At 53.7% G+C, this 21,595-nt stretch overlaps 9 protein-coding genes across 9 annotated transcripts; 5 read left to right on the forward strand and 4 right to left on the reverse strand.

Moving 5' to 3' along the window:
* Nucleotides 1-128: 128 nt before the first annotated feature.
* CCMA1212_005480 (uncharacterized protein) lies at nt 129-1,800 on the reverse strand (the record flags this gene model as incomplete). The annotated part of the gene is made up of 5 exons (XM_073702737.1): nt 129-161; nt 230-688; nt 763-1,109; nt 1,174-1,579; nt 1,636-1,800. The coding sequence occupies 5 exons, from the start codon at nt 1,798-1,800 to the stop codon at nt 129-131; spliced, it is 1,410 nt and encodes a 469-aa protein (XP_073558912.1).
* Nucleotides 1,801-3,103: 1,303 nt separating this feature from the next.
* Nucleotides 3,104-5,486, forward strand: CCMA1212_005481 (uncharacterized protein; the record flags this gene model as incomplete). The annotated part of the gene is made up of 2 exons (XM_073702738.1): nt 3,104-4,168; nt 4,233-5,486. The coding sequence occupies 2 exons, from the start codon at nt 3,104-3,106 to the stop codon at nt 5,484-5,486; spliced, it is 2,319 nt and encodes a 772-aa protein (XP_073558911.1).
* Nucleotides 5,487-5,793: 307 nt separating this feature from the next.
* CCMA1212_005482 (uncharacterized protein) lies at nt 5,794-7,374 on the forward strand (the record flags this gene model as incomplete). The annotated part of the gene is made up of 1 exon (XM_073702739.1): nt 5,794-7,374. The coding sequence occupies one exon, from the start codon at nt 5,794-5,796 to the stop codon at nt 7,372-7,374; it is 1,581 nt and encodes a 526-aa protein (XP_073558910.1).
* A 1,010-nt stretch (nt 7,375-8,384) lies between these two features.
* CCMA1212_005483 (Dehydrogenase/reductase SDR family member 7B) lies at nt 8,385-9,447 on the reverse strand (the record flags this gene model as incomplete). Its single annotated transcript, XM_073702740.1, has 3 exons — nt 8,385-8,639; nt 8,749-9,006; nt 9,115-9,447. 3 exons carry the CDS (start codon nt 9,445-9,447, stop codon nt 8,385-8,387), a joined length of 846 nt encoding a protein of 281 aa, XP_073558909.1.
* Nucleotides 9,448-13,017: 3,570 nt separating this feature from the next.
* Nucleotides 13,018-13,943, forward strand: CCMA1212_005484 (Glucan endo-1,3-beta-glucosidase A1; the record flags this gene model as incomplete). Its single annotated transcript, XM_073702741.1, has 2 exons — nt 13,018-13,800; nt 13,863-13,943. 2 exons carry the CDS (start codon nt 13,018-13,020, stop codon nt 13,941-13,943), a joined length of 864 nt encoding a protein of 287 aa, XP_073558908.1.
* A 395-nt stretch (nt 13,944-14,338) lies between these two features.
* CCMA1212_005485 (uncharacterized protein) lies at nt 14,339-15,620 on the forward strand (the record flags this gene model as incomplete). The annotated part of the gene is made up of 4 exons (XM_073702742.1): nt 14,339-14,343; nt 14,516-14,864; nt 15,120-15,251; nt 15,309-15,620. The coding sequence occupies 4 exons, from the start codon at nt 14,339-14,341 to the stop codon at nt 15,618-15,620; spliced, it is 798 nt and encodes a 265-aa protein (XP_073558907.1).
* Nucleotides 15,621-15,861: 241 nt separating this feature from the next.
* On the reverse strand, nt 15,862-16,566 carry CCMA1212_005486 (uncharacterized protein; the record flags this gene model as incomplete). Its single annotated transcript, XM_073702743.1, has 1 exon — nt 15,862-16,566. One exon carries the CDS (start codon nt 16,564-16,566, stop codon nt 15,862-15,864), a length of 705 nt encoding a protein of 234 aa, XP_073558906.1.
* A 563-nt stretch (nt 16,567-17,129) lies between these two features.
* On the reverse strand, nt 17,130-18,434 carry CCMA1212_005487 (Alcohol dehydrogenase 2; the record flags this gene model as incomplete). The annotated part of the gene is made up of 4 exons (XM_073702744.1): nt 17,130-17,623; nt 17,679-17,757; nt 17,822-18,189; nt 18,290-18,434. The coding sequence occupies 4 exons, from the start codon at nt 18,432-18,434 to the stop codon at nt 17,130-17,132; spliced, it is 1,086 nt and encodes a 361-aa protein (XP_073558905.1).
* A 946-nt stretch (nt 18,435-19,380) lies between these two features.
* Nucleotides 19,381-21,290, forward strand: CCMA1212_005488 (putative sucrose utilization protein SUC1; the record flags this gene model as incomplete). The annotated part of the gene is made up of 3 exons (XM_073702745.1): nt 19,381-20,265; nt 20,327-20,786; nt 20,841-21,290. Exons 1-3 carry the CDS (start codon nt 19,481-19,483, stop codon nt 21,288-21,290), a joined length of 1,695 nt encoding a protein of 564 aa, XP_073558914.1. The 5' UTR covers nt 19,381-19,480.
* Nucleotides 21,291-21,595: the final 305 nt, after the last annotated feature.

Consider the following 21,595-nt stretch of genomic DNA (forward strand, 5'->3'; position numbering starts at 1 on the left):
TGGGAGATTTGAGTGTCTGGTCATTCATTATATGAAATAAGGTATAGTTGAAGGGGTGGTATGTAGGTTTTCATGAGAAGATTTGAAAGCTGGCGGATTTGATACATCCGGGCCGTAGATGCTGGGCATCAGGACGTGGCCTTCTCGAGGCAAGCCTGAAGCTGTGGTTCGAAGACGTGATTAGCTGACATGGTCAAGAAACATAATCTGCGTTTAATGATCAACGTACCTCTTCGGGCATGATGCCCTGGTTGCTCAAATACCGGCACATGCTCTTGACCAGCTCAACCTGCTCCGCGGGGTCCAGGCTCGTGATGGCCGTCTCCAGGACGCTGCCCAGCGTGACCTTGTGCACCTCAATAAAGGTGTGGAAGTACATGTACGCAAAGAAGCCCATGATGAACTGGCAGTCCATGCGGTCCGTCATGCCGCCGTGGCCGGGGATGGAGTCGCCAAAGTCCTTGATCTTGAAGGTGCGCTTCAGGCCAGAGGCGAAGAAGCCGCCAAAGGGAGCGATGAGCGAGGCAAAAGTGGCGAGCACCAGGGCGTGCAGCTGCATCGGCGCAAAGGTGAGGGAGAAGTTGAAGTTTGGCGGTAGGAAGAAGAACTGGGGGAGCCTGTAGGTGCGCGGGAGGAAGACGGGGTTGACATCGCACTTGAGTCCGGTAAAGATGTTGGCGCCGAGGTCCTACACGTTGGAGTGTCAGTACGATTGCTAGGGGCGAAGGGGAAGAAGAAAAAGGGGGAAGCTGGCGGACGCACGTTGACCGGGCAGATGAAATACTTCGAGCGCGTCATGATGTTGACGAGCAGGATGGAGAAGAGCACGGTCATGACCCATGCGCCGACGAATCCCTCGACCGTCTTCTTTGGCGAAAGCTTGATGAGCTGCGTCCGGCCAAAGGCAATGCCGCAGATGTAAGCAAAGATGTCGTTGGTGATGACCAGCGCCGCGGGCAGGAAAAACCAAATCATGCCCTCAAAGATGTTGTTCATGACAAAGTGAGCCTGGACGACGATGAGGTACAGGGCCATGTGAGTCCAGGCAAAGTTGGTGAACTGGAACTTGTAGTGCCCAGCCTGAAGGGAAGCGACAAAGTAGACGAATCCTATGGCCGACGTTAGATAGTCCAGTCACACGAGATGCTACAGCCAAAAGAGGGGCCATCCTACCAAAGACGTAGAGCACAAAGCTGATGAAGCGGTGGTGAGTCGCGAGCGGGAGAAGCACCTTGTCGACGAGCACGATGTGCTTGAAGTAGTAGATGACGCTCTCTCCGTAGAGGAAGTACATGGTGGTGGCCAGGAAGTACCAGTTCAAGCTCTTGGTGGAGCGCAGCGATCGGGCACGGCTGGGGACGTTGGCAATGGCGATGACCTCCTTGAAGGAGATGATCTGGACAGCGGTGACAATGGCGATTATGTAGATGTGGCCCATGAACAACGCGCCAAAGAAGCCAGAGATCATGACGAGCGTCCAAAAGGTGCGCGTCCAGAAGTTTGCCTTTTTCTTCTCGTACTCGGCCTGCTTCTCGGCGGCTGTCGCGGGTTTCTGCGGTCGCGAAGCGTCAGTTCCCAGCTGTTCCCGTTCGGTTCCTCAGCCATGTCGAGACGGCACCGAAGAGGACCGCTTACCTCTTCAACAGACGCCAGCTTGTTGGCCTGAGCCTGCGGCCTGGTCCTTGTTGGGGATCCGTCCTCGCTCTTGTCGCTGAAACTCGACCGCCGGCCCTCGGAGCCGCTGTACTGCCCGTTTGGGTTCTTCATCGGGGACTTGCCCCCTCTCTTTGGCCGGGCCATGGCGGTGTATGAGTCTGAGGAGTGGAAAGGCGCACGATGGGAGGTTGCGATTCGACGGAGTGCTCGGAGCGATGCTTGTCGACGGTAGGGGATTTCGACGGAGAGGCTGCGATTCGCAGTGTCAGCTGCGGTCCGTCCAGCGCACGGCGGAACGCTGAACCAGCTCCTGAGAATTGAGTCTCACCTTTCAGCTGCTCGGCATCCAGACTGCAGGCGCGGGCAGTCTGTTCAAAACGGGGCGACCAGAATGGTGATGTGGGAGATTTGAGATTCAGAAGCTACGTGGAGCTGACAGAAGTTTTGGGCCAGATTTGATGCAGTGGACTGGACTGGACATGCCCCGTTATTCCCTGCGCTGCGCTGAGCTGAGCCGAGGATCTGGAGGCAGTTACAGAGGCTGTGGGTGCTAGACGAGCGCCTGTCGGTGCCTGGGGCTTAGCGCTGGCCAGCTGTAATTTGCCTTGATCGGAGCAGCCCCAGCAGTTCGGGGTCCTGCGACAGTCCGCAGTCGCTGCCCGGAGATGCTTCCTGGTGGCCTCCCCGCAACCATGAAGCCAGCATGCAAATCCGCAGCATGTGACGAGATTTTGCTCGCATTGGATGCTTTACATAATCGACGGAAATGAAGGATATCGATACAGACACAGAATATCAGCGATCTGGAAGATTATTTGCAAGACGCCCCTTCTTTTTCCTATATATGCTCGTTCGTAAATCTGATGTGATCTCAGCTTGCTGCTGCTGTCTCGGTCCATGAAGCTCAACCACCCAACAAAAAGCTGTTGGATCGTGCTCGACTGAAGCTGGCCAACGACGTCATGCGACATGATGCGCAGATTGAGGGCTGCGGACTTGCACCGCCTCTTCTGCCGTCTTGCTGAGCCCTGCCTTGCCTTGCACCAGCCATCGTCTCTCATGCCAATGGAAAGCCACGTTATGCACCTTTGGCTGCAATTGGCCATTCTTGAAGGAAGAAAAATCTATGACGTATTCCTCACTCTGCTGCTTCTGATCGAATGCATGGCGATAGGTTAGGGTTAGTAGTAACTACCTAGTAAGGTATCTCTTCGAAGTGCCTGATGACACAAGGTCAGCCACATCTACGACAGCTCAGCCACTCTCAGATTCTTGCACGTGATTGCGCGTCGCGTTTCTTCGCCAGCATTGCCCTGACCGCGAACCACCGCCTCTGTTTGTCCCGCCATGAACCGCATCCTTGTCAGCAAGCAATAGCCCTGCCAGCACCAGGACGCCGCTCACAGCCGCCCGGAGCCATGAAGCGGTCGTTGTACGATCCATAGCGATGGATCTCGACGAGTTCTCCGACGACGGCTTCGACGATCTCACCGACAATGTGCTCCAGGAGCTCGAGAACAGGGCGCTGCAGTCCACCCAGGCTCAGCATGCCCGGCACGGCGTGACGCAGCAGTTTGACTATGCCTGGGAGCAGGAGGACGACGACTTGGACACGACCGAGGTCATCAACGATGGCGGGGTCGCCGTTGGTCGGCCGATTGTCGACAAGACGTTGCGACAGCAGCAGCAGCAGCAGAAACAACCGCCGCGAGGGCGTGCTCCTATCCCTCCGGTGCCCAACCCTCGATGGAACCCCGCGATTGACGCCGCCGCCATGGCGGAGCGGCCTCGCATGGCCAACGTCCGGCCGTTGAACCAGCCCTTCATGAGCTCACAGCGGTTCCCGGATCCTTCGCAGAGCGCTGTCCGGCCCCAGACAGCCCAGATGACTGCTTTGCCGTTGCCTTCTCAAGGGCAATCCGGGGCTATGGTGACGGCTCTGCAAAAGCGAATTCGAGCTCTGGAGGCGGAGCTCAATGCTGCTCGTGGTGAAGCCTCCATCCTGCGCTCTAATTCGACAAAGGCGCAACAAAGCTACGACGAGCAGATCTCGCGCCTCCGGAAGCTGAATGCCGAGCAATTGCAGAAACAGGAACGGGCGATGGAAGCGGCCCTGGCGGCTGAGAAGCACGCCAACGTTGAGCTCCAGTTCTTGCAGCGTGATATGCGGGAGGCGAATGACCGAGCGCGTAAGAGAGATACCGCCGCCGCTGGCCTGGCAACGCCCAAGAAGGCCTCCAAAACGTTTGGCTTTGCTGATGGCTTCGATGACATGGACATCGCTGCGAGCCCAAGCAAGGGCCAGGGCAGAAACAAGTCTGCTGGCTCTGTCGCTGCCAATATCGGAGAGAGAACCCCGAGCAAGGGGAAACGAAAGCGTCCCGTGTCCGAGTCGCCCATGAAGGCTCTCGACATCCACACGGGCGATGTCGAGATGATGGACACGAAGCCCATCTCCCAACCGGTGTTGCAGCAGCCTGTCATTGTAGCCGCTCCCACCGCTCCCTTTGATGTAATTATAACCTCACAAATCCTTTTTGCGTCTGCTCAGGATGACTGACTGGTGAGCTTTGTAGTTTCTGCAACTTGTTCTTGATCACGGCTTCGCCCAAGGACAGCCGCCCACCTTTGACATTCTCTCACGCATCTCCTTTCCTTCCGACCCGGCAGTCTCCTTTTCCGCCCTCATTTTCGAGAGACTGCCCCTCATGGGCAACCCCTACCAGCCAATGCAGCTGCTTGTTGATTTTGCAGAGCAAATCATCATACTGTGGACCCGATGCTTTGAGGAGCGCTTCTGGGAGCCCATCAAATATCTCGTGGCGCTCATCTCATTCACCTTTCAGCTCAACACGTCGTCTGTTGCGCCTCTCATCATCCCCCGACTAGTGCCCGTTGCACAGACAACAATATTCACCGTTGCAGAAGGACTTTCGCGGCTCTCCGATACGGCGGCGACCAACGGCGACGACCAGGCTCTCTTGGAACAGCATATCGACACTACCAAAATGCTGTCCTTACTTCACACTGCGTCTTTGGCCTGCGCGACAGTGCCCGCCGAGGTTGAAGATGGCGCTAGATACACCTCTCCTGCATTTTGGAAACTCATTTCTCTCGACTTTACTCTTCTTCTTCTGATGCCGAAGCAAAAGATTGCCGACATCATTGGAATGCTCGATCTGCTGGCCACATCCTCGCTGCCCGACTCCATCGGTCCCATTTCTGACGACAAGGACGCGGCATCGGTAGCGCGGGCCGTCATCGAACGGGTATCTGCCAAGCTGATGGAGCATCCTCGTGCCACAACTACGCCCGCTCAAAGACGAAGCGTACGCCTTGCTGCTCTTCGAACGCTGGTGACGTTTGCGAGACACGAGTTTGGCGCCCAACAGCTGGCATCCCACGATAACGCCATCCCGCGCCTGGTAGCATGCTTGAGCACATCCATCGACGAGCTGTATGACCAGCCGATCCCGCCCAGCACTCTTCCTCCTTTACCGGACGTCATGACGTCGTCGTCGCTCAAGTTTGTCGAGTCGACGACCTCTGCAGAGCTATATCGCATCATCTCCCAGTGCGTGACTCTCATCCACACCCTCGCCACGGACCCGTCGACAGCCAATTTGGCCGACATTAGTCGGAAACTATCATCATCACACGGAGGAAGTCAGCGCTACCTTATTGCGCTTGGAAGGTTGAGCTTTGCCGAGGAAGACCTGGTCATGGAGGCGGGCATCGAGGGCGAAGTTGTCGAAGCGGCGCATGAGCTTTTGGAAATGGCTGTGACGCCGGATGAGGGAGAGATTGTCAGCGAAGCGTTTGGTGCGTAACTTGTATAGACGCCATTTTGATGCTTGGAACGTATACAAAGCATTTTCTTGCATGCAAAGCATTTCCCTGCCAGTTTCCAAGTTGCCATCAAGGTGAGAATAATGATAGTATAAGCTTAATTTACTGGAGAAACTAACTCAAAGCACACAGTAGTTGTATCTGCACATGGAAGACTAACACCGGAGTCGCCGGTGGTCAGCCGGAGCTTCCGGCATCTTGCATTCAGCTCAATACTTAACGGCCGGTTGACGGGTGTGGATCAGCCTCCCCCTCCTCCGCATTCCGTCAAGCTGAGATCCGTTCAAGATGGCACCACCGCTGATCAGGAGATTATATCCTCGCGCGCACGAGAATAGACTCCCGCTCGACCATCCGGAACTCAAAGCAATTAGGCCCAAGTTCTTCAAGGCGACGTTGCTGAACTTGTGCTTGTACATTCTGCTGTTCTTCTGCCTCTTCTGCTACCTCTACGGATCTCTCTTTCAGCAAGGGCCTCGAACGCATAATCTTCACATACTCTTTGTAGATTACGATGGGGGCATCATCGGGGATGCTGTTCGGAATGCGTACAGCTCGCTGCAGTCACACGAGTTTCCGAGTTTGATTCCACGACCGGTCTCTCAGTTTCCCACTCAGGCCGACCTCAGAGAAGCCGTGTGCCATTCTCACTACTGGGCTGCCTTGTTTACGTCTCCGGGAGCCTCCACAAGATTAGGCCTTGCCATTGCCGGCCTCGACGCAACGCAGTACAATGGATCGGATGTCCTCTTGTTCATCTGGAACGAAGCCAAGTACTCAGCCATCATGGACAGCCTCGTCTCGAGTAGCCTCCACACGCTATCAGACACTGCGCAGGCGTCTTACATAGCCCTCAACGGCACGTCGGCGTTTTCCACGATCCCGTCCACCAACAATGCTGCAGCCATCTCCGCCTTTACGAATCCCTGGACGCTGACGTCTATCAACATCAAGCCTACAACACAGGGCACCCGGACAGTCTACAACACCATCACCATTGTGCTGGTTCTGATTGAAGACTTCTTCTACCTCGCCACCATCAACGGACTCTACGCCTCGTTCAAAGTCTACACGCGGATATCACCCCTGCGCATCGTTGTCGTGCGCGACGCCATCTCCATCACATTCACCATGCTGGGCTCGCTGCTGAACTCGGCTGCCATCTGGGCGTTTAAAGCAAACTGGCACGTTTCCGGTGGTCAGTATGCCATCACCTGGCTCACCCTATGGCTATTTGCCCATACCAACTTTCTCGCCTTTGACGTCTTCACCATCTGGCTGCCGCCGCAGTACGTCTCGATGGCTCTCGTCACTTGGGTCGTGGTCAACGTCAGTTCCATCATACTTCCGTTCAGCCTCGTGTCTCCCTTTTACCGTTGGGGATACGCCTTGCCGGCGCACGCAGCGTATGAGTTGCTCACGGACAACTGGTCGCATGGCTGCAACCCGCACTTGTCCTATGCACTGCCGGTGCTGTTCACCTACGAGGTAGTTGGCCTCGTCTTGACAGGCATAGGTGTGTACAAGAGGTGTCATTATGCCGTCATATTGGAGGAGACGACAAAGGAGGCCATGAGACTGCGCGTGGAAGCGGTGCTCAAGCTCGAGCGGGAGCACGATATCCTTGCGCAACGAGAAAAGAGCGAAACCAGCTCGGGGAGGGTCAGTCCTGGAGGACCTTCACGGGCGACTACTACTAGTGCAGATATGCTTGATCAGCTTGATCAGGCAAGCCGAGAACAGCGGAGACAAGTAGAGACTGGTCTTCAACAGCTCGACACGGAAATTGAGAGGATGGGGACCCGGGCATCTCGGGCGTCCAACAGCATGGGTCCGGCATTTTGTCTTATCGGTTCAAGAGATGAGTAAGTTTCGTTTTGTCGTTGGGCTTTGCATTCATTGTTTGCACGCAAGTTCTCATGTGGGAGACGTCGGATGAGAAGAAATAGCATGCTGTCATTCGGCAACGGCACTGTCACATAGCTGACTACAACCACAATTACGACTTACGGATCGTTGAGATTCCGCAACGCGATGGTTTCCTAGAAGAGCCAAGAAGTAGGGCTCCGATGAACAAATTAATTGCCAATGAAGAGGCTTGCTTGTGATACCCCGGAGAAACACAAGAGCATCTTCTGCGCGTGCTTTGGTCACACAGTTGGTAATAAAATGCTTGTGTTGCCCAGATATCTACAACTAAGTGAACACCGATGACGAAGTTCTCCATTGTCCGCCTTTTGTGAAAGTTGCTCGATCTCCGCATGCATGATACTCATGAAATGGTAGCCGGTGGATTCGGGCTGAACCTGAATGGTATGCACCAGCATTGTTCTGCTGCATGGCTCACGGTTGCAACCAACATGAGGACTAGGTCTCGTGCCTCAAGTGCTCCCCATCTGTCACTGAAGAGCGGATGAGGCGCATAAACGGCATGCAGGACGGAAATTAAGCACCCAAATCTGACAGATGATGTGTGCCCATCTATTTAGATTGCTACCACACCTAGAATCCTGTCTCGAGTTGACTGACTGGGGTTAGCCTATCTGTGGGAAGCTTGCGCTTTCGCCGAGTTGACGCCGGACACTTTATGGCACGCACTGAAACTCTGGAGATGTTATTGCCGGTTGATCGGTAGCATTATTGGTAATAACACGTTACACTCGAATGGTGGTGAGGTCTGAACTATTTGATGAAGCTACTTTCAAGAGTATGCTGGCGTAGAGACTGTTGTAGTGCCTCGACAGTCCACCAGCTTCACATCAATGGCACCAAGAACATGACTTCCAAAAGAAGCAGGCGACAGAGCCGTCACTCCATTCCGACATGGAATGGAAGCATCATTCTTACCATCGCAAGGACCTTACAGCTGACAAAATACCTCAGAGTTGAGTCTTTGCAATAGCTTCTGCAGCCTCCTCCTTCCACTCTGGTCGCCAGCGCGAAAGCGGCGGCCGTTCCTTGATGATGTCGCCCACGCTCCACAGCATCCTCTTCTTGTCCGTCTCCTCGGTGGTCTCGTTGTCGGGGCAGATGACGTAGAACTTGTCCTGCTCCATCTTCTTGTATAAGTGGTCGGCTACCTGTTCTGGCGCCCACGCACCCGGCGGCTTCTCCTTGATGCCGTGCGCCATTGCCTACAGCAGATTGCAAAAACGTCAGATGTAGAAGAAATCCAATGAGTGTCTTCACTCATACGAGTTCTGCGGGGAATGAAGAAGCAAGGACATGTATGCCAATACTCACCATGCCTGTAAATGTCCAGCCCGGGACGAGAAGGTGGACGCTGGTCTTGGCGTCTCGAAGATCATAGCTGAGATGCTCGGCGATGGTCTTGACGGCAGACTTGGAGGCGTTGTAGGCGGGATTCCCTGGGGGGTTCGTGATGCCCTGCTTGCTGCCCGTGATGACAATCGACGTGGGCCGGCTCTTCGCGGCCTCTTGGACTACCGGCAGAAAAGCGTTGATGCCGTTGATGACTCCGAAGAGGTTCGTCTCGAGGACCTATGCAGTAACAACAACATCACACCGTCAGCCATGGACATGTCATTGACATGTGTCATCATCACATTCCTCTTCACAGGCTCCTGTGTGAATGCACTTGGCACCTACGCTTCTAAAGTAATCACCATCACCCCACGTCCCCTTGCCACTGATGGCAGCATTCAAAACGAGCAGCTCGATCGAGCCAAACGTCTTGGCAGCCTGCTCCTTGAGCGAGGCCCAGCCGTCGGAACTGCTGACGTCGAGGACCGAAGTGGCCACGTCTGGCGATGAGCCGACTTCAGCCTTGGCCTTTTCGAGGGCCTCGGCGTTTCGGTCCACGAGCAGCAGCTTCATGCCCTTGCTGCGGCAGAGCTTGGCTATGGCGAGGCCGATTCCGGAAGCTCCGCCGGTGATGAGGGCGGTTGCTCCGGGGGCGAAGACGGCGGCTGCAGAGGACATTTTTCGGACAAATTGATAGGATGAGTGTCACAGCTGGGACGGGTGATGGAACTATACAGATGGAAATAGGTTTGACGTTCCGACAGTGAAGCCTCGCGATATTTGTATCAACCAAAGGAGGAAGTACAGCGGGGTGAGATACAGAGGGGCTCTGTTCTTCAAGGTTCGATTTCAACAGCCTGTGTCGAATCAGATGAAGATTATCTCGTACGTCTTACAGATGATTTCATTCCCCGTAACAATGGAGACTCCGAGACAAATGAAAACGCGGGGTTCATGAGTTTATTGCTTTGGGGACGCAAAAGTCCGAGGTGAGTTTCGGCGATAAGGCGTCTTCTAAAACCTAAATGCGAGCAGCAACCGTCTTTTCGAAAACATGGTACGAAGGGGAACAAGAGGTGTTATATTACTGGAGCTTGGTTACTGAAGCTATTCAGACCTATGTAGAATGAGGATCGAGAGCGCAGGCGGAGGTTGTGCGCTCCATGTGAGGGCATGGCAGTAGTATGGAGCTTTGACCAGGTTCATCATGGGGCGAACGGGCTTATGCTGTTCATGGAACTAGGATCAGAAACTCAGATCCTTCATATGCGAGGAATGTGACTGAAAAGACGAGTTACCAGGCTTGGATGGCCTATAAAAAATATATACACGGCGTAAGCCGGACTCCTCTTCGAAGCTCTCCCGAAGCTGAAGCCATGCTTGCTTTGACCGGAAAAGGCATCTCGAAAACATCACGTTTTTGTTAGCCACGGTCTAAAGCCTATACGCTCTTAAAATTGCCCGGCTTGGAAGAGAATACTAGGTATGTAAGCACAGCCTAGGGATCCCGGACACGTATGTACAAGGGCCCTCAAAGAGGCAGGACGATGAAAAGCATCTCTGCAAGCCCACGTCGCACAGCAGACACGTATGTATTCCGGCTGAAGTGCCTCGCCACGCGGGCGAGGCTTATTCTGAAGAGCTTCTTCGATGGGACGCTGGCTCTATCGAGATTCTTCTTTGAGTCGTGCGTGCGCAGAAGATAAGCTGCAGCGTCCCTGGCAGCTTACATGCCTTGAAAACGCGTACAGACAATGCAGGTCCATGCTGGAAGTCTTACATGCAGCTGTTGAGAGGCTGGTGAGTGGCTGGTGATCCTCCGTCTAAGATGCCCCGGACGCGAGCGTTTCTGTGGTGACATGGGCGCTTATGGTCGGTATTTTAGCCGACAACTCAGGCTTCTCAAGTGCCGAGGAAGCTGGAGAAGAAGACCAACTCGATCCTCGACGAATTATCATGTGGCATATTCGCAAGAAATCTTTCCTTCTGTCTGGCGGATAGTATGTACCCAGCCACGGGTTCTTGCGGAGGTCTCCGTCTCCGTCCACATCTACATGTCCATCCTCGAGCACAGTAGCATCGATCCCCAGCATCGCAATCCTTCCGCCAGGGCCCAGAAACACCAAACTTGTCAGAATCCTGCCTAGCCACGACGGCCATACGTCGGACACACGGCCAAAGTGCCGGCCATGGGCGCCCCATATGTATCTGCGGGCTATGGGGAGGCCCGTTTCCGCTCACGGAAGCTGCGTGCAATGCCAATATTTCTAGCAGGGCTTGCTAACGCAATAGCGTTGCTCGCCTGGTGAATAGGATTGTGACTGCTCCTACGTTTTTGCAGGATCCCAGGTTTCAACGGATCATGCAATGACTCGCGCGAGAAGAGTCCTAGAAGCTGGTTCGAGCTGGGTCCCTATCTCCGTCGCATTAGTACTGTAACCCTCATGCTATACCGCCTGTTACTACTGTATTTACCATCTATCCTCGCTCAGTTCCCTCAGTTGATTGCTCCAACAGGCCGTTCGAACGCTCCTCCGCTAATCTTAATCCGGGAGGCGCCCAGGCTTTTGGCCCCCGGCGGCAATTCGCCAGTCAATACAGGAGATGGTGTGGAGGCGGGCGGCTTTGCTCGCCATCCAACTGTCACGTTCTTGATGAACCCCAGGATTTACGTTTCGGGGACAATCCCAAAGGGGGTTGCGTGACTCTCCCACGATGCCTCACCAAGGGCTCACGAGAGAGCAATGAGTGTTGCTGACTGCCATGATCGGCCATCATCTGGCGCTGGCATTCGCGGCCCTTGGTCGCAACGTGATGAAGAGTCCTTTCATCACAAGCTCAATGCACCATCGAATCATGTTTATGCCGCCTCAAACGCCGGTCTTAGGCTCCTTCTCCCTCCCCTTGTCCATTTTGTTCGGCTGCATGGTGGCTTTCTGTACCCCAGACGACTCCATGCAGTTCAGACTTCCTGGTCGAACAGGGGGGGTCCATGACCTGGCGCCAGTCAGTCCGTTCAGGCACGCACACCAGGCCGTCTCCGATGGCTAGGATGGTCGTTAGAAGGCGGAAAGCCACCCGGGCCAAGCTTCTCTTGGCGGCCGTGGATCTCTGTGCCCATTCGTCCATCTTCTTTCGGTCCCGCGTCTCCTTGATAGGACGGACCTGCGGCTCTTGACACCGAGGGGTGACAGGGGCGGAATGAAAGATGATGGGCAGAAAATCTCCTGTATTCCTCCTTGGGATGACACTATTCCCTGTATGAGCACGCTGTGTGCTCGTATACACAGACTTCAAGATGGAAGATATAGTTTCCTTTGCATCTTCGATGCCGAGCGGCAGATTGACCCGATCATGCTCTTCTTCATCGAACCCGCAAATCGCCCCCCCAGTCATGCCTCTATCCTGGCCGCATGAGAAAGATCCAGCGACTTTATTGATGAGTCTCTTGCTCCATCCCACGTGTACCATCCAAGCCTATCGGCCCGTCCGTCAGAAGACGCGCTCAGATTCCTGTTCGAGGTAGCATTTTCTCCTCGACAACCCTTGGTCCAATATCGCTCCCCTATCGAACTTCTTCGGACGTCGTCCTATTCCCCACCGATTAGAGTCCCTCTCCCGGCTCATGGTTCCCCCTTCTGGAAAGGCCGGCCAAGGTCATTGGGGAAGCTTGTTTTCTCGTCTGTTTTTTCTTTTCGCAGCCCTGAGCGTGCAGGCACACACGCTCACTGGTAGGAGCTCATGAGGCCCTGGCTCGAGGGCACTCTTGACTATTCGGCAAACTTCCCCCCCCCCCCCCCCCGACTATGGCCCAATCATCGGTCCGGCTTGGGTTCATCCCGGATGGCGATTGCGTGTGAGGATTTCCATTGGTGACATGTTTGCATCAAGTCTCCTTCGAGAGTTTTCACCTTCCAAAACAGCACTGGAATGACCTAGGGTCACTGGGCATAGTCCCCGGACCAGAACCAAGCACTGTTGCTCGCCTTCGAGCTTGATGCCGATGTACATAAAGGAGCAGGCCTCTTCTCGTCGATCCCGTCTATTCTCTTGTGTCACCAAGAATATCTTGACGATATACTAGCAGCTTCATTTTGGCTCAGGAGCCTTGCAATAGTCTCTCCTTTCCCACGTCTTTTGTACATATTTCCAACCCCAAGTTGTATATACACAACACCCAGTACATACCAACCGTCCTATACCCTCCTTTTTACCATCCCCCCCCTTTTTTTTGAAAACATATCCAAAATGTGGTCCCCCAAGGTTGCCGCCGCCATCCTCGCCTTTGTTGGCGTTTCCAACGCCTGGGCGCCTCCGTCCTACGGCGGCTTCAACCTGGTCTGGAACGATGCCTTCGCGGGCAACGGCGGCACGTCTCCTAACACGGGCAACTGGAACATCATCACGGGCAACCTCAACGTCAACAACGAGCTCGAGACGTACTCGTCCAGCACCAGTAACGTCCAGCTGAGCGGTGGCAACACCCTGCAGCTGGTCCCCTGGAAGGACAGCAGCACCTTTGGCGGCTGGACCTCTGGCCGCCTCGAGTCCAAGTACACCTTCACCCCCCAGGCCGGCAAGGTGACGCGCCTCGAGGCCTCCATCCGCATGGGCAGCAACGCCCAGGCCAACAAGCAGGGCATCTGGCCCGCCTTCTGGATGCTGGGCGACGTGCTGCGTAACGGCGGCAGCTGGCCCAGCTGCGGCGAGATCGACATCCTCGAGCAGGTCAACGGCCAGCCCACGGGCCACGGCACGCTCCACTGCGACGTCTACCCTGGCGGCATCTGCAACGAGGGCAACGGCATCGGCGGGCCCGTCAACTTCAACAACCCCAACGACTTCCACACCTGGCGCGTCGAGATTGACCGCACGTCCAACAACTGGCAGGCCGAGACGCTGACCTGGTCTCTGGACGGCGCCAACTTCTTCCAGATCACCGGTTCTCGCATCGGCAACGAGGGTGTCTGGAACAACATTGCCCACAGCCCCCTGTACTTCATCCTCAACGTTGCTGTTGGTGGCAGCTGGGTAAGTCCTGTCCTAACATATGCAGTCCATCCTTCACTTACACGACGCTAACATCTGAACAGCCCGGCAACCCCAACAGCTCTACCCTCGATGGCTATGGCGCCATGATGGAGGTTGGCTACGTTGCCCAGTACTCTACCTAAGAGACTCCTTCTCAGGTAGTTACTTGGTGTTGGATACGCGGCAACAACGCAGTACATATGCCCGAGTGCCCCTCGGGTTCAGTGGCGGGCTGGGAGGGTGACTTACTCCCACTCCTCGCTATGCACATATATGCCCTTTTATGATGTATATATCCTTTTTCTTCTTGTATATATTGCGCTTTGCGCCCGGAGATGAGTGGATAAGTACGAATTGATGATGCTTATGTTCATACACGTGCTCATAAAGAAGTGTCTCAGCTTACGTATAAGTGACATGATCCTGTGACGCCAGCATCCAATTCTCTTGCTCTCGAATAGAATCCGTCTACAATGGAAGTATCAACTATCAGGATTTCTCTCGGTTTCGTTTATTATAGAGAGCAATTGAACCCAATATGCCGTTCGTGGCCCACTGAAGACGGCTAAAACAATAGGAGCAGAGCGGCAACAACGAGATACCGAGAATAGCCGATTCCAGTTTACTTTCCACTAGGCCGAGCTTCCTCACCTTCATATATCGTTAACATACTATATCTCGGTTCGTAAACACGCATTGACTCCTGACCGCATAGAGAGAAGATGAGAAGCACAGTCTCCAGAATCACCAGCAGCCATTTGGCTGTTTATGCGACGCGACCTTCGTCAGCTCGCACCCTAACAACCACGGCGAGATTACGCGCATCGACGCCACCACCAGCATCCGAGAACGGAGCAGTCAATTCCAGATGGCTATCCGACTTGCAGAGTAAACTACACAAGTCTCTGTCGCTCAAGATTGCGCCATCAAAGATCGAAGAGGTGAAAGAACGACTGGCCTATCTGGACCAGAATTGGTTGAAGCTCTCGGCGGGACGGGAGGGATACCTGGCTGACGAAGAGAGGAGGGGGGTTGACCGACATGCTGTGCAATGGGGAGACATGGTGAGATCTCTCTGCTCTTTTGAATGTGATGTTGAGACGGTATGAGACAAGGCTGACTCTGAATTGCCTGTTGTTGGTGACTGAAGGACATGATGGTAAGTTCTTTATATCCGATTATGAGCTACAGCCACTTTAACGCTTCATTCTAACTGATACATCGCAGGGTAATGAACACTGCCTCATTCCCCAGATGGTGTACGTTGCTAACTTTATCAAGGACACGTCAACAATGTCATTTACAATCGATTCGCCGAGTCTGGCCGCGTCAACTGGACAAGGAAACTCGCCCAGTTTTCCGACCCCAAGTACGAGCAGGAATGGTACGACCTAATGACTCCCAAAGGCGTCGGCCTCATTCTCGCAAGCATCAGAACCGACTTCAAATTCGTAAGCCTTTTCGCACGCATCACTTCAACTCCCGACCACAGCTGATCGCGTCAACAGCCCATGACATTCCCAGACCGCGTCACGGTGCTGCACAAACTGGTCACAAAGCCGGACTCCAGCTCTGACCGGTTCTACCTGGAAGCCGTCATGTACTCGGAGCAGCACAGGCGGCCGGCGGCGAAGTGCTTTGAGGATATAGTGGTGTATGACTACAGGGCTGCCAAGAAAGCGCCCTTGAAGCCTTTTATGGTTGATGTGATGCGGGCAACGTTTGATTTGCAGGAGCAGAGGAAGCAGGAGGCTGAGAAGAAGGTGGCTGAGCTGCATGCATTTGTGAAGGAGGTGGAGGACAGTGCGGGTGCTGCGTGAAGGATTATATGAGATGACTTTTCAAGCGATGTTCTAGAATTAGATCCGAATGCCAGAAGCGCAACTAAATAGTGATATTGATAGCCCTGAAAGCGTGAGTTGTTCGCATTACTTGAGTTGACCGAAATCACCTGCATCGAACTTACCACCTAGGCCTACGGATATCCAAGACTCAGGCCAGATATACTGGACTGAGCCATACGGTCATTATTTGCCAGCCTCACTGGACCCTCCCGTCTCGTCAAAAAGCCTGGTTCGTTCCCTGATAATCCGGATTCGCCTTCTTCCACCTCAATAGCTCTCCCGCCCAACTGATCCTCGGCGCCTTCTCCTCCGTAACAAGCGCCTGTCGAACAACCGCATCCGACAAATCCTTTTCTATATCCAGCCGCGGCAAATCTTCCCTCACAACCCTCCACTGCTCCTCCGAGAGCCCGTCCTCACGCAACTCGTATCCGCGAAACTCCGTCCGGATGCCCAGCCGGAGAGCTTGCACGGCTCCTCCGAGGTTCTCCGGGATGCCGGGAGTCGTGTGCAGGGACATGGCCAGCCAGGCTTCTCTGGCGACGGACTCGGACTCGCCGTGGCGGAGGAGGAGAGCTACTGCCTCGTCGCCGGCGACAATCTCGAAGCGCTTGGGATTGTTGTCGTACTTTTCGATGGTGCTCAGATCGTGGTAGATGCAGGCTACGAAGAGCACGTGAGGCTCGAGCGGAACTCCCTTGAAGGCCTCGTGGGAGCCTGGCAGGCCGGCCGACGAGGAGTTGAGAATGGCTTGGGCGTAGATGTACAGACGGAGGCTGTGGTTGAAGAGGGATGGCGAGAGGGAGTTGAGGGCGACTTGGAGGGCTTCCTGGGCGGCGGGGTGGTTTGGCACCTGGGCTCTGGCGGCGGCAGTCAGAGTTGCCCGTTGGGTTGATGAGGAGTTGCCGATTGTTTGGCACATGGTTGGGCTTGTAGTGTATGTATAACAGCAAAGACCAGTCAAGCTGAGATGAGATATGAGGAACCACTGTGATACCGAGTTTCGAAGTTTGGTCTTATAATGATTGGAGAGTCTGGTGAAAGGGGACAAAGGATCGAGATAAATAGTTACGGGACTCCCACTATTTAACCTTCTTTGACTCGTCGAGTTGTCAAGTCAACATCGGACTTATATCCTGAGGTTGCTGAAGAGTAGAACCACATCACAATTGGCGCGCCCTACGACCCATAGAATGTCCAGTGGCACGCTACATATTTTCCGTAATTCCGGCCACAATCTGCTGGTAAGGTATGCAACCTAAATCCTTATTTGGGGAACTTAATTAGCATGACGGGGGCTTACTCGGGCCTAATTGCGATGAGCGATGCCACTAAGATGGCCTCGATGATTCAAGCCTCCGGTCACTTGTCCCAACACATGTACTCACTCATATCAAATCCTCAGTTCTCGACGTGAAACTACCGATCAATAAGGCATACGTTTATTCTTTAGGTTGTCATCGGTCTACAGCGCGGAAGCCTCCTTCATTCGTCCTTTGCAATCTTCAACACGATGCGCCCCATAACATCACCCCTCTCCAGCTCCTCGTAAATCTTTGGCAAATCCTCAAACGGACGCACCGTAACCTTTGGCTTCACAATCCCCCTCCGCACAAGATCCACCGCCTCCAAGCACTCTTTGAGCGATCCCACCAAGTTCCCGGTGATGTGAAGGCCCTTGATGACGATGGTGCTGATGGGCGTCTCGAGGTAGCCTCTCTCTGCGGGGATGCCCACGCAGCTGAGAGTCCCGCCGACGGCGAGCATGTCGGCCGCTTGAGAGAAGGCTTTTGCGTTTGCCGCTGTAACGATGACTGCGTCTGCTCCGCCGTTGGTGATTTCGCGGATTTTCTCAGTGAGGTTCGGGGTGGTGGTGAAGTCGACGTAGCCGGTTACACCCAGGGAGTTGAGGAACTCTCCTTTTTCGGCACCGCCGTCTACGGCGTAGACGATTGCACCTTGCGCCTGTGCATATTGAACTGCATCACTTTCTATTAGCATCGGAAGATGAAGAGGAAATGCGAGGGTGAATACCTGCGAGATGGCCCAAGCCGCCGCCGGCACCGACTACCACAACAGAGTCTCCTGCTTTGACGTTGCAATTCTTGACAGCCTAAGCATGTGGTTGTTAGCCACCTTGGACTTGCAATTGGATAGGGGAGTTGTCTACCGCTTACCTTGTAAGTTGTCAATCCAGCGCAGAGAACTGGCCCAGTGACGACAGGATCAATGTCATCAGGCAGGATCGTAAGATAGCCAGCGTCCAAGGAAATGTACTCCTGAAAGCTCCCGTCTTCATGGTGCAGGTGATTCGTGCTCTTGATGCAATGCTGTTCCTTGCCAGCTAGACAAAAGCTGCACCGCCGGCAGATTCGACTGGCGAACCTGATGCCGACATATGTTCCGACCTTGATGTCTTCGTCCACTCCCGGGCCCAAGGCGATGATACGGCCGATGCCTTCGTGGCCTCCTACGTGAGGGAGCTTGACGTTGGTGATTGGCGTTCCGTCGGCTGATGCAGCTACGCCGGCTTGCGTGTGGAGATCTGCAGGGAAGCATGAGTAAGAACTGTGATTCAATGTTTGTTTGTTTGTTGCGGAAACTAGAGATTGGTGTAAGCTGGTGTAGGCCAAGTTTGTGCTTACCGCTCTGACACACGCCGGAATAGAGCACCTTGGCCAAGACCTCGTTGTGCTTAGGCTGCGGCACCGGATAGTTGTGGTCAAAGACAACTCCGCCACCGAGCTTCGGGACGGTAGCAGCCGTCTGGGTTCGAGGAATGTTGACCATTGTGGTAGAGGTTGAACGTCTGGGAAAGATAGCGGCAAGCGGAATAACCGAAGGCTCTCGGATAGATTGCGGATAGAAGACTGTTTAGATCACGGCTGGGCAGAATGATGTGTCTGCGATGTTTAATTCCACGGTTTTATATAGGTGTTTGTATTTCCAGCTAAAGGCCTCAATCAATATAGTAGCATTCACCAAATGCTTCGATTTGTTCGGATGAGATCATGGATCACGCGGGGACAGCTTGGGTGCATTTTCTCCAACTTTCCCCGCGAATTGCTGTGTAAATTGTCCAGCATTTGTCCGGGTGGCTGCTCCAGATCGGCAGAGTTGATCTTGTTCGACTACGGAGTTACATTGGCTAATAATCTCGTTAAACTGCACATGATCTGGCCAGTTCGGTATGAGAAGAGGCATTGTTGGGCAACTCTGCTGTGAAGGGCTGCTTGATGGCGTAAGGGTCTGACTGTAACATGAGAACCGCGGGGAGATGCTGGCCTCTGTCCTCAAAGACATCGCAGTTGGCTGGCATCTTCTATGGATGTACTCTGGGCAATAACATCCTCTACTTTTCATCACTCGAGACTCACCTCTAAAGCCTCAGCTGGTTATTTCAGTAGTGTTATACTTCATCTTCGTGATTAACCAAGATTCACGATCTCGACTCCAAAACACGATTTAGTCCATCCGATACCCGCACCGTAGTCGGAGCTTTCTCAGCTGTACTCTCCCACTTACACCTTCAAGCTTCGTGTTCCACCCCCGCTCAAACGCCCCTCGTGGGGGCCAGTTGAATCGACGACAACACAAAATACATGCATCTGCACTCGCATCACATACATAAAGTCGGTACACGGTTGACGGGGCTGTGCGTGACCCCATTCAAGGGGGTCCGGGGATAGTTGCCTAGAATCCATCACCATGTGTCCCTCATCTCCTCCACCGTGACTTGGATCAGGACTCAGCAATTGTCCGTCTAGTCCCTTCAGTAATCCCTTTAATTACTCCGGAGTCAGTCAGCTCTCGATCCATTTGCTCATCCACCGTCCATGGCCAAGAGATCCTGCGATTTCTGTGTTCAACGCAAGACCCGGTGCGACAATGGCCGGCCGTGTCGCAAGTGCCTCGACGCACAACCTCCGCTTGAGTGCACCTACTTGAAGCCAGTGCTTAAGCGCGGCCCAAAGACTTCGAAGCTCACGCAACGATGCAACTGGAAATGGAGAGTTGATGCACATGGGCTGGCTTCTAATCAAGTCAATTCACACTTGACGGGAGCCGACATTCATGATGCTTCAGCTTGTTCTAAGCCGGAAAGGGTGCCGTTGTCCGTTGTCAGGCCGCTTATCGAGGCTTACAGATCCCGGATGTATCCCGTTTGGCCAGTTATCCATGCGGAGGACTTACTGAGAAGACTGGAAGGATTGGAAACTAGCGAATCACCGCATTCCGATCTTTACACCATGACAATGGCACTCTGTGCGGCGACAATGGCCCAGTTGAACCTCACCACAATGGGAGATGTTCCACCTCACATTAACAGCGAATTCCTAGAGAAAGAGTGCAACCGGTTCCGTAACCTGACAAACTACCGGGAGCATCCGTCTATAGAAGGGGCTCTTACCTCCTTCTTCCTTCATGTCTACCATGCCAAGGCCGACAACAGGAACGCTTCCATGGTCTACCTCCAAGAGGGCATCTCCATCGCTCGGCTCCTCCGCCTTGACCGGATAGAACTCGGGACTTGTCAATTTTCACATGATAGCATCACTGGCCAAGGTCCTGTCACTTCTCATAAGCGCCTAGTATATATCCTCCTCTGGGTGAGCGAAAGGTAACGACATTCTCATGTCCTATCAAGGAGGCGTAACAGCTAACAATGTTCAAAATGGAAGAGGATATGCCATTCAACATGATCTCCCCATCTCCATACTCGAGACTGTCCAAATTCCTACGGCCAACTTGGACGACTTTGACAAGTACGGAAGGGGACTCATTGAGCTTGCGACGCTCTTCGTGGCTTTTGATGCCTTCTTCTATCGCACAGCCCGCTACATGTACGAGTCCTATCAAGCTCACTCGGAACAAGATCGCCTCATCGCAGTCCAGCGATCCCTGGAGACCATTGCTCCGAAGGCCTCGGAATACGATCTTGTTCAAAGAGCAGACTATAACATCACCAAGCACTGGATGCGGATTCTGATATGGCAGCAAGCCATGTCTCGAAGCCTGCTTTCTTCCTGTGCGAACGAAAATTCCATGACCTTTCTGTTTCCGTCTCAGATAGCGCAGGACTTTCTCTCGTCCATTACCATGAATTCAAAAGAGCACTTGGTTTCATTAGGAAGAGATCAGGTGCGCATTGTGATACTCGACTCTCAGGGTTGGATCTAACACGGCATCAAATAGCTGATTAAATCGTTTGAAATTACCAACACGCTGGCAGATGTCATACTATGCACCACGAGCGCCTACAATAGCCCCCATATCCAGGAAGCCTACACTTCTCGTCGCAGCTCATATTTTGGCACACGAGAGCATTTAGAATGCGGTCCGGCAGACTTTCTACACGCAATGTATCAAACGATATCCCCTTTTCTCGCATACGACAAACGGCTGTATGACATGATACGACTCAAGGCAGCGGACGCACTGCTGCGCTCACCAAGCAGGATTATCCCAAGGGGCGTTGACGGAGGATCGCAGGAGGTGATAGTAGGGGCTGAGGGGGATAATGGGCATGATATGCTAGGGGAAGATGCCTGGAATAACGATCTGGATGGGTTGGGCTTGAGAGTGGACGTGTTGGCTGAGGCGGGTGAAGTCTGCGCTGCTCAGCAGTTGTCGGATACCCTGTAAGCCCTTTAGAAGCCTCCAACTGCGCGTATTGTCCCGCGGTAAGCCAGATTTTGCAAGGCAAATTTAGCACTAGAATCTTAGAAGCATGGCACCTTAATCAATTGCTGAGACTTTCATTCAGTTCCTTGTGGTTGTTGCACTCTCTTTGTCGTCATTGTATTCGATATCGTGATGTTGGAATTGTCTTGTTAGGGAGGGGCAAAACATGGACAGTACAATCACCTTAAGTAGACGACAACACTCTCTTCTATACAGCCTCTCTCTCATATTCTCTCTCAATCAACATCAATTCGTCAATTCCTTTG

This window comes from Trichoderma ghanense (genome assembly GCF_004382785.1).
Source record: "Trichoderma ghanense strain CCMA-1212 chromosome Unknown scaffold_5, whole genome shotgun sequence".
NCBI classification, from domain to species: Eukaryota; Fungi; Ascomycota; class Sordariomycetes; order Hypocreales; family Hypocreaceae; genus Trichoderma; species Trichoderma ghanense.